Here is an 11,851-nt window from a genome sequence, read left to right as displayed (position 1 = left end):
TCTGCCATTTGAATCCTCTTAAAATATAATTGTCAGCATTTCCTTCCCCTGATCAAAAGCCTGTGGTGACTATCAATGGCCTGGTAAGTAAAATAAGTCATCTCACACCTCTATTCAGGGTCCTCTAAGGTTTGTTCTGAAATCTTCCTTCCTGCTTCTCTGCAGTGTTCCCCTCTGCACAGTCTTGGATCCACCAAGCTAGGTTATTTGCCATGCTATGTACATGCTAAATTGTAAACTCCACGAGGAAGTGCTGTTTCACTCATTGCCAAATCCCCAGTACCTAGCCAGATACCTGACTCACTGTAAAAGCTCAATAAAAGTTTGTTGAGGATGGTGGGCATTCCTTATTATGATAACTATAACAACTAGAAGAACAATGGCAAAATGGTAACAATGATGATAAATCATAAAACAGGAAATCATAGTTAAATAATAATCATGGGCATTGACTGAGCCATTCATTGCTCAAGAGCTACTATGCTACACATTTATTATCTCAACTAAACCTGACAATAACCCCATCACATAGATACTGTCCTTTTCTCATCTTACTGATAAGAAGGCCGCGGCTCGGAGAGATGAAATAGCTTCCCTGGAACTGGTTGGTGGCTCTCATTCAATTATTCAACAACTGTTATTGAGACTCAGTTCTAGGGGTTGGATATAACGTACATCTTCCTCTTTGTGAGCAAGGTCCTTGCTTTCATGGAGCTGACAGTCTAGTGGCAGAAAAAAGACACCTACTCACCAAATAAATGAGATAGTCAGAAAGTGGTAAGTGATCAGAAGGAAAATAAAGCAGGGGTCAACGGAGATGGGTTTATTATTTTAGGTAGGAGTGTGAGTAAAGGCTCCCTTTGCAGGAGCCAAGACTTTGGTTAGCTGTCATCTCTGACAGGGAGTGAGCCCTGAAAGACCTGGCAGGAGACTGTTTGAAGCAAAGGAAATGATACGTACAAAGCCCCTGAGGCAAGAGTGTCCTTGGTCTGTTCAAGACACAGTAAGACTGCCAGTGTGCTTGCAGGGCAGGGAGGCCCGGTGGGTTCAGATCATGCTGCGCACTGTAGGCATGATGCAGGCTTGGGCTCCGCTCGGACTCAGGGAAAGCAATGGGAGTGTGAGAGCCGAGGAGTGACAGATCTGTCCTGGGTTTCTAAAAGGATCTTTCTGGTAAGGGTGTGATGAGTAGTGAGATCAGCTGCAGGAATACTAAAGTCACACATGTGAGAGATGACAGAGGGGTGAGAGGAGGTTGGGTTCTGATGGACTGGATATGGAATATTTAAGAGAGAAAGGAGTCTAGAATTAGCCCAAGGTTTTGGCCTGAAGAATTGAAAGGAGAGAGGAAAAGGCTGAGGGAGGAGCAGACTGAGGGTTGAGGAAACCAGTAATTCATCTCATGCATGCTAAGTGTGCAATGCCTATGAGCCACCCACGTGGGGAGCGTGAGTTAGCTGACAGCTGGGTGTACATGTCTTTAGTTCAATGAAACAAAACAGGCATAAGATTTTACATGTCAGGGTAATCAGCATACGGATGGCATTTGAAGTCATGAGACAGGATGAGGTCATCTTAGGAGTGAGTGTGGAGAGGAGAGAGTGTGAGTGTAGAGAGGTCAGGGGAGAGGAGGGCAGTGCTGGCCTTGGGGGCTCCAGTGGAGGAAGATGAGGGTGAAGTAAGGCAACAGAGACTAAGGGAGCGGTCAACTAGGTGGGTGAAGAACCAAACAAGAATGTGTCCTGGGGGCTAAGTGGAGACTGTGTTTTAAAGATGAGGACAGTGACCATCTGTGTCAAATGCTGCTGACTGGTCAGGTCAAGCCAGGCCTAAGAATTAACCTCAGGCTTGGCAAAGTGGAGGGCACTGGATACCTTGACAGGAGCAATTTTGGTGCTTACAACTGCTGAGTGCATTCTGAAGCCAGGTGTGTGCAGCGGTAACTGCCACCTTTGCACACAAGTGCCCCAATCGCCTCTTCAGGCCTAAATTTCTTTCACCTCCCACAACTCGGCCCCATCACGGAATCTTCCCTAATTGCTCCAGTCAAATTTAACTCCAATAGCATTAACCTTGTGTTAGAGTTATTCATTGGTGACTATGAATGGATGAGTTCTTGGATTAATAGAAATTCGCTATGTGGAACCACACAGAGTAAGACAAGATGCTAAATAACAGTGTGATGTTATTACTGCCATTATAAAGGCAGCACAAAAATCTCTAAACAAAAACATCTGCAAATAGTAACCTGTGACGCAGTCTGGGGGTGCTGCTTGGCGCGTGGGGCTGAGAGAGGGGCAGTGCAGCAGTGATGGGTGCTGAAAGAAGACTCGATTGTGGTTTTGAGGATCTGGGCTCTGGGCCCAGCTCTGCCACTGAGTGGTGTGACCTTGTATGAGGCATTCCAAACTTCTGGGACATAATTTCTTCACCTTTGAAATGAACAGATTGTATCACATCTGCTCAAAGATTCCTCCACCCACCTTGGTTCATTCTCATTCATATTAAGAGTGACTTGGGTGCGCCCTTTCTCTCTACTTACACTATGAAATCTCAAAAGACAGGTCTTATATTTCTTATGCTTCTTTGCATCAAGCACAATCCTGAGAGATGCACAGTAAATATTTTTTGATTTAACAGATCAAAGGCGATAAATCCTCTTTGGTCTGTGAAATAGAGTTTGGCCCATGCTCAGTGATCTCCCTCTAACCTGCCATGCTTATCTTTTCTCCAGTCATTCAATCCTTCCTTCCTTCATTTACTCTGGAGTTCCTACTGGCTGCAATATTCCCTAGAACTATAAGGGGTCATGACCCAGCTCCGACACTAATTTTGTGCCTGTTGACCCTGCTGGCTTAGAGTTGGGGATATCAAGACACATGGTCTAAAACACAAGCCAGAATATTGGAACAGGACTGTTTCAGATACTCTAGCCCATGAAACTAGAGCACCCGTGGAAAGTAGTAAGAATCTACGAGATTATGGAGATTCTTGCATGGCAAGCTCAGAGTCTGTAGACCCACCATGTCTGGAGTATACCGGAGTGGGTAGAGAGCGGCGAAAGGAGATCAGTTAGACAAATGAAGAAGCAGTGCACCCCGGGCAGGACTACCCAGGGGAAGGGCTGCAGCTCAGTGTTCCCCCTTCACCTTCTGGCTGCTCTCACCTCACTGTTTCTAAATCAAGATTCCAAATGTTCCCACAAAACCCTTTTCCTGCCCAGCGCCCTAAAGTTTACAGTCTCCACGCCAATGCTAGATGCATGTGACCTCAGAAAAGCCCCCTAATCCCTCTTCACCATAATTTCCAAGATTTCAAAATCAAGATAAAAATAATACTAACTTCACAGGGTTGCTGGGAAAACAAAAACAAATGTGACGTCCTCTAAAATTTATTGTGTTTCCCATGAAATATATCAATGCCTATAAAAAATAAACAAGTTCTTCACAACTCCACCCTACTTTTTTTTGACAGATTTCTATAAACAGTTACTACACTGAGCAAAGTTATAATAACTGACATCTCCTGAGCACGTACCCCCTGTTAGGAACTGTTCTAAGCACTTTATATATCATCTCATTTAATCTCCACAAGAGCCATATGCTGTAGCACCTCTTTTATTCCCATTTTACAGTTGAGGGCGAGTAAGGGCACAGAATGTGAAGTAACTTGCCCAAGGTCTAGAGCCAGAATTGAAGCCTGGGCAGCTTGGCTGAGAGCTGTGCTATTAATCCCTTTACTTACGTAGTCTCACTTATTTACATTCCCTGTGACATACGTAAAGACAAACCATAAAGTTGGCAGTCGGCCACAATTAATGAGCTATCACGTGGCAGTTACTAAGTGACATAAATAAGGTTGGCACTCTTGTGGAAATTCTTGGGAATTATACTTCAGCTCAGATGGTACACTCCGAAATTCAGTTGACCGACTGCGTTTGGTTAACCGAGCTGCTTTCCGAGCATCTCCGGGCAGCCAAGCGTGCTCGCAGCGTTCTGGACACTCACCTGAGCTTAGAGCATGCTCCACTTCCCGCATGACGACCCTGGGGGAGGCCGTGGTGGTCTCCCTGTCTACCAGAACACACGTGGCTTTGGCTGGCACGGTTGTTTGGGGCGTTGTCTCCATGGGCACCAGCTCCCACGTGGTATGTGAAGTGGGGGTGCGGCCAGAGCTGTGCTCCTGTGCTGGGGACTCTGGTGTGGTTGGGGCTCCTGTGGTCTTGGTGCTGGTCTCAGTGGAGTTGTGGTTGGCGTTGTCAGAGACAGAAGAAACCTCTGGTGGTGCGGTCGATGGGGCTGGGGGTGGTGAGGTCGGTAGGCCTGGGGGTGGTGAGGTCGACGGGGCTGGGGGTGGTGAGGTCGGTAGGCCTGGGGGTGGTGAGGTCGACAGGCCTGGGGGTGGTGAGGCTGGAGCCTGCGGGGAGGTGAGTGCAGGAGGCTCGGCGGGGGACTTGGGCCCTGCGGCTGGCACACTCTCCTCTGGCGTGCCTGGGCTGTGCTCCCCGGGCGTGGGTGTTAAGTGGCCCTCCCTGCTCGTTGACAAGGCGCCTGCGTTTGTGCCTTCCCAAGTCAAAGTGGCCTCCTGCCCTGTGGGCTCTATGGAAACATTCTTGGGGGGCAGAGCCGTCTGCGCCAATGCCACTGTAACCGGGAGCGCCGTGCTGCTGGGCTTGCCGCTCGTATGGGGGGCTGCAGGGCTTTGTGGGGAGCTCGTCCAGGAGGCCGCTGGCGTTGGAGACGTGATCTTTTCCAGAAAAGAAACAGGGGCCGATGTAGGCGCGCTCTGTACCCTCAGTCCTGCGGGAGAGCCAGTACAAAAGTGGTTAGGCGTGAAAACTTAGAGGGAAGGCTGTTTTGCAGCATTTTCACAGGCCTTCCTCCTTTTGCACTGTGCATGCTCAACTGTGAAGGTGACTTTTAAATATTTTATTCCCACTAATTGCTCTCCCCTTCCTTTGTGGCTCTCAGTAGAAGCCAGCCTGGAGGCTCCGTAAGAGCACTTGGCGGGTCAGTCAAAGCAGGTCCAGCCAGTCCGTGGAACAAACTAATCTGGCCTCCTGCTTGCTTCACACTGAGCCCTTAAAAAGTGAGACTGTCTGGGGAATCGAGTGTATGGGGTTGGTCTGGACCGCTGAGGGCCCTGCTCCGCATGCCCCTGGAGGTGCCCAGGGTGTGCGTTGGGTTGGGGAAGACAGGGTTGGCGAGTGGAAAGCTGGAGGAGCTCACTGCTTGACTGTTCCCTGCTCCAGGGCTGCGAGCTCTGCGTTTTCACACAGGGGTGTGCGGGCTCCTGGGCTTGCTGGCTGGGATGAATAAAGGTGTGAGCACATTGCCTGCAGAGGAGGGAAAGGCAGGAGGTTCCAGAACAAAAGCTGGGAGGAGGATCTGAGCTTTAGATATATTTTCTGAAACTGGAACTCAGCACTTACGGAATCTTAGCATGGGGTCTTTAGGGTCATATCATTTGCAAAATGTTTTTCATATTTTGTAAAATTTAGAATTATTTTTCTTCCTTCCTCCATTTACCCATGCAATTAAATTAATTAATTAGTACATTCATTCAAGTATTTAACAAATGGCTTGTATGTGCTAGCACTTTGCTAGAATCTGAGTTTATGATTTCATTTTTACATAAAACATTTTTTAATTGCCTCCCCATGCCCCTGACTGTTCCCCAACAAGCTTTTCTCAAGTCATTTCCATCTCAGTGGATGGCACCCCCTTTAACTCTTTTGCTCAGTTAAAAACTGAGACATCACCCCTCACACCCCACATTAAATTCATTGGGAAGTTATGATGACTCTACCTTGAATGTACCTTAATCCAACCACTTTTCATCACCTGCCCCATTATCTCAACATCATCTGAGCCACCAGTTACTCGCCTAGACAATTGCCATAGTCTTTTTTTTTTTTTTTTTACTTTTAAAATTTATCTTTATTGTTGAGAGTATTACAGGTATACCATTTCCCCCCCAATTGATCCCCTCCACTTCCCTCCCACCCCCTTCCCAGGCCTTCACCCCGTTATTAACTGTGTCTTTGGGTTATACATATAACTTCTTTGGTTAATCTCTTCCCACCCTCCACTTCCCTTCCCTCTTTCCTCTGAAATATGACTGTCTGTTGCATGCGTCATTGTCTCTGGATCTATTTAGTTCATCAGATTCTTTTGTTTATTAGCTTCTTCTTAAAGAAGATCCTTCAACTTTTCCTGTAGTGCTGGTCTGGTGGTGATGAACTCCTTTAACTTTTCCTTGTCTGAGAAGCTCTTTATTTGACCTTCAATTCTAAATGATAGCTTTGCTGGGTAGAGCAATCTTGGTTGTAGTTCCATGTTTTTCATCACTTTGAATATTTCTTGCCACTCCCTTCTGGCCTGTAAAGTTTCTGTTGAGAAATCAGCTGATAGTCATATGGGGACTCCCTTGTAGGTAACTAACTGCTTTTCTATTGCTGCTTTTAAGATTCTCTCTTTGTCTTTAACCTTTGGCATTTTAATTATGATGTGTCTTGGTGTGGGCCTCTTTGGGTTCCTCTTGTTTGGGACCCTCTGTGCTTCCTGGACTTGTAAGTCGATTTCTTTCCCCAGGTAGGGGAAGTTTTCTGTAATTATTTTTTCAAATAGGTTTTCAATTCCTTGCTCTCTTTCTTCCCTTTCTGGCACCCCAATAATATGAATGTTGGGCCTGTTGAAGTTGACCCAGAGACTCCTTATACTATTTTCATATTTCTGGATTCTTTTTTCTTTTTGCCCTTCTGGTTGGGTGTTTTTTGTTTCTTCATGTTCCAAATTGCTGATTTGATTTTCAGCGTCCTCTACTCTGCTGTTGATTCCCTGTAAATTATTCTTCATTTCAGTTCGTGTAGCCTTCATTTCAACTTGGTACTTTATTATGTTATTGATTTTCTCAGTTATTTCCCTAACAGTCTGCTTAAACATCCTTATAACCAAAATTCTGAACTCTCTATCTGCTAGCTTGCTTGGATCTATTTCATTTAGTTCCTCTTCTAGAGATTTCTTCTGTTCTTTCCTTTGTGACATGTTTCTTTGCCTCTGCATTTTGGCTGCTTTCAGGTGCCAAGTCAGCCTGTGCCAGTGCCTTGCCCAGGGCCCCCCAGCATGAGCTACACAGCAAACCGTAGTTGGCTGCTACTTGTGCTGGCCTTGGAGGTGCCCAGGAGAGGCCCAGCTATGAGCCCCGCTAGTGCCAGGCCTGGGGCCGCTTATCAAGCCGCATGGGGCAGCTGCTGCTTGTTTGAGAGATTTGAGGAAAGTCCTAAAATCATGAGGCTCGAGAGGCCACTTGCACAGAAAAGCCCCTGGAAATGGCCTGGATGAGCTGCAGGTGGGGGGGCGGGGCCTCCGGGAATCACAGGGCGGGGCCAAAGGTGGGAGTCAGGCGCCGGCGATTCAAACATGGCGCCTGCCTGCCGGCTGCGTGCGGGGAGGACTCGCCACAGGAGCCATGGCCTCCGCCAGCCCTTCTGCCTGGGAGGAAGCCGCCCTCCGCCTCTCGCCCGGATCTCAGGCAGGTTAGTTCCTCCTCGAGTGTCCCGGGTCCTTTCAGGCTGCTCCCGGCGCTGGGCTCAGAGGGAGCGTCCGAGTGAGTCCGTGCCGGGCCCTTTAGAGGAGCTGCTCGGGCTCCCGCGGCCTCCGCGACCCTCGGACAGTCCCCGCTGGTTTCACAGCCCGGAGTTGTGGGGACGTCTCTTCCCGGCCCTGGAGCCCTGGGCTGGGGGCTGCTGTGGGGCTGGGACCCCTCCCTCCTCCGGGAAACGTCCGCCGCCGAGATTCCCTCCTGGGTTTCAACTGCTGAACCGGGTGTGGACCCTCGGCCGTGTCTCCATGATTCAGCCCCGATCCGCCCGCGTCTCCCCCTCCTCCCGGTCTCGGTGCTTCCTCAGCTCCCTGGTTGTGGGGCTTCTATTCAGCCGGATCTCAGGAGGCTCTGGGTGATGGTGGTTCTGGATTTTAGTTGTGATTTTGATGTGGTTGCGGGAGGCGGCGGGTGCAGCTGTGACCTACGCCGCCATCTTGTTTTCCTTCGCCATAGTCTTTTAATTGGTCTTGTGGCTTCTAGGTTTCCTCCCTTTCAGTCTACTTTTCACACAGCAGCCAGTATGATCTTTCAAAATGGTAACTAAGATCATGTCCTTTAACTGCTCAAAATCCTTCAAGGGGTTCTGTTGCTGTTAGAATAAAATCCCAAAGTTATCCCCTGTGTCATCCCAAGTTAAAATATACATAGCATAGCATTTACCATTTTAACCTTTTTAAGTGTACAGTTCAGGGGCATAAGTATATTCACATTATTGTTGAAACATTACCACCACCCATCTCCAGAACCTCTTCATCTTCCCAAACAAACTCTATACCCCTTAAACTAAAACTCTCCATTCTTCCTTCTCCACAGCCCCTGGAAGCCACTATTCTACTTTGTGTCTCTATCTATAACTTTGCTCTAAGAACCCCATGCAAGTAGAATCATACAGTATTTGTCCTTCTGTGACTGGCTTATTTCATATAGCTTAATGTCTTCAAGGTTCATCCATGTTATAGCACGTGTCAGAATTGCCTTCTGTTTAAAAGTTGAATAATAATCCATTGTATGTATAGACCACATTTTGCTTATCCATTCATTCATTGGTGGACTTTGATGGGTTGCTTCCACCTTTGAATTATTATTAATAATGCTGTTATGAATCTTAGTGTACAAATATCTGTTTGAGACCTTGCTGCTTTCAATACATTTGAATATATACCCAGAACAGGAAGTGGTAGATCATATGGTAATTCCATGTTTAATTTTTTTAAGGAATTGCCATACTCTTTGCTCATTTTTGTTTTTCATAAAATAGTCTATTCTTGAAATTACAAATTATTTATTTACTTATTTATTACCTCTTCTACCAGAGTGTAAGCTCCATAGGGTGCAGGGGCCTGGTCTTATTCACTGCTATTTCCCCCAAGCCTAGGACAATGCCTAGGCCATACTAAATACTCAGTTAAGTACTTGTGGAAGAAAAAAAAGAATGAAGGAAGGAAGGAAGGAAGGAAGGAAGGAAGAAAGGAAAGGAGGGATATATGGAAAATAAATTAACTTAAGAACTTCATTAAAAAACACTCCAGAATCTCTCTAGTTTCTTCTACATACCACTTAGTATGACCACATCCACCATAGCTGCCTCAGGGATGGCTACCTACCTAGGGTTATATGAGGTCAGGAACCTTGCTTAAAAAGTCAGCCTCACTCTATGTCGTTCCACCATGACATATCCCTATGCCTGCTGTCTTTCTAGGTCTTTGACTATTTAACACTCTAAGGAGATTTCCTTGGGAATAGCATACAGGACATGGCCAACCATAATCCAGATTCATAAGGAATAAAACATGGGCTAGATTCCAGGACAGAGGAAGGGAGAAAAGATGTATGAGAGACATTTGGGCACTTGAGATAAAACTGCTTCTTTCTTCATTCTGCCACACAGTGGATTCAGTAGCTGATGGAAAGTTCTGCTACAGAGTCTATCCCAAAAACATGGTTTGTTCATTATTTAACTAAATTTAACATTTGAACTGTTATACAAATAATTGGTTTTATTTTACTTAAAAAGAGTTGGTCACAAACCATAAACTACAAGAGAGTCACTCTTTAGTAAACACAAGGGTGGTTCTCTCAAAATAGTCCATGTTGTGATGGTAGACTTTTGGCAGCTGTGAAGTGTCAGCAATCTCAGGATGAATACAGATAAAGAGATCTTTGAAATACGAACAAAACAACAGTTGGGACAGATATTATTAAAATAATAAGGTCACATATATCTTTATATGTGATCTTTAGGGTTTACTGGCTCTGCATCTTAGTCACTCCCTTGGCTCATTAAAGATTCTGAGGTCAGAAAAACAAAAATGACAATGTTTACTATTGTTCATAGTATCATATAATAAATGAGCAGATGGAGGCAGAGAGAGCCTCAGTCTGGTAGCTGAGTCAGAGTCTTTGGAAATCTGGGGTAAACGAGAAATGAGTCATATACAAAGAAACATTCATTCATTTGAGCTTTATTGAGTAGCTTCTATGTCCATGGCCTTACTTGCAGAGAGCTCACTATTTAGCAGGACATAAAGGACACCATCTTCCTGTAATATGATATGATAAATGCCTTATGGAAGTCCAAGCAAGTTGCAATGGAAGCCCTGAGGAAAGATGAATTCGTTCTGTATGGGGACCATGGAATGTAAAAATATACAAATGTCATTTTTAAATGACATTTAGAAAAGTCACAGAAGAGAAAACATTTGAGTTCGTTCTCAAACAATGAGAACACACAGTATGTCACTTAAGATATATGATGCTCAGAGTGACATTTGCATTGTCATTTCCAGTGGAGCTAAAAGCTGTACCATGGAAATTATTATAGTGCTAAAAATGACAGGCTTCAGGAAATTAGTTTTGTTGCAGAAGACACTCATTTTTTTGTTTAATTCTGACTACTATAGTTTTTAAAAATTTTATTTATTGACTTTAGAAAGAGAGGAAGGGAGAGAGAGAGAGAGAGAGACACTGATTTGTTGTTCCACTTGTTTATGCACTCATTGGTTGGTTGTTGTATGTGCCCTGACGGGGGATCAAAACCACAACCTTGGCATATCGGGATGACGCTCTAACCAACTGAGCTACCTGGCCAGGACCTGACTAATACACTTTTATAACTGCTACCCTCCAAAGAGGACTGGAGGTGGTCATTCATTTCCCATGGCTACCTACTGAGTACTTACCTAAAGTACTTTACAGTCTAGTTCAGGCAATTCCTACTCCTAATAAAACAACCATGCATGAGATTGTGTAACAATACTTGTTATCTTTACTTGAACAATTAACATTAAACTTTAATGTTAATTAAAAACATAAAAGCCTCTGCTTTGCCTTATTTGATGGTATATCCATATTGCTCTGACTGCATGAGGGTGGCCTTCTTTCAGCATGAAAATATCCAAAGCTCAGGCACATTGACTATCCTAGATAATGCTTGCTGTTCACTCTGGCTGCCAGAACAAAATACCATCAACTGGGTGGCTTTAACAATAGAAATTTTCTTCTCATAGTTTGGAAGCTGCAAGTTCAAGCAAGGTGTGGGCCAGTTCAGTTTCTGGTGAGGGCTCTCTTCCTGCCTGGAAGGTGGTTGCCTCCTAGCTGTGTTCTGGAGTGGCCTTTCTTTGTGTGTGGTTGGGGAGGGACAGAGGGAGGGAAAGAGAGACAGTGTTTGAGCTTTCTGGTATCTCTTCTTATAAGGACACTAATCTCATCATGAGGGACCCACCCTCATGAGCTCATCTAAGCCTAATTCCCCAAAGCCCCATCTGCAAATGCCACCACACTGGGGGCTAGGGCTTCAACATTTGGAATCACTGAGGAAATATAACTTCTGCCTTCACATATGTAGGACTTGTGTTTCAACAGGAATATCAAAATGAGCCAGTCAGATAGCTAAGGATGTATCTATTTCTTCAGGATTAAAAAAAAATTAGAGCTAAAGAGGGTCTAAGTGATGAGTGAATACAGCCCCTCATTGGATAAATGAGGAAACAGACACAGAGAGGGGAGGGGATGTGATTGAACTGATGCATCTAAGATGAAGAATTGGGCAGTGTTGTCTGGAGAAGACTGTGTAGGGACAAAGTCAGAACTAGCACTCCCACCCTCTGGCACCCTCTCACCACCACACTGTGCCCTGGCCCTGCAAAGAAGAAGTTAAAATAACATAGTACCCCATACACCTTCTCACCCAAAGTAGAGTCACTTTCTTTTGAAGGAAATAATTAGTTCTAATATTTCCTTGAGAAAG

The 11,851-nt window shown here is 45.4% G+C and overlaps 1 protein-coding gene across 2 annotated transcripts in view; it reads right to left on the bottom strand.

Moving 5' to 3' along the window:
* Positions 1-11,851, bottom strand: part of PARM1 (prostate androgen-regulated mucin-like protein 1) — a 95,622-nt gene that overhangs the window by 29,075 nt on the left and 54,696 nt on the right. For both annotated transcript variants that reach the window (XM_081144229.1, XM_081144228.1), the window contains exon 2: positions 4,008-4,799. In XM_081144229.1, the coding sequence (XP_081000355.1) occupies positions 4,008-4,799 (792 nt within the window). The remainder of the gene's footprint in view (positions 1-4,007; positions 4,800-11,851) is intronic.

The sequence above is a fragment of the Miniopterus schreibersii genome (assembly GCF_964146895.1).
Source record: "Miniopterus schreibersii genome assembly, chromosome: 1".
Classification (NCBI taxonomy): domain Eukaryota; kingdom Metazoa; phylum Chordata; class Mammalia; order Chiroptera; family Miniopteridae; genus Miniopterus; species Miniopterus schreibersii.
Note: the sequence above shows the minus strand (reverse complement) of the source record. Positions and strands in the feature narration are given on the sequence as shown.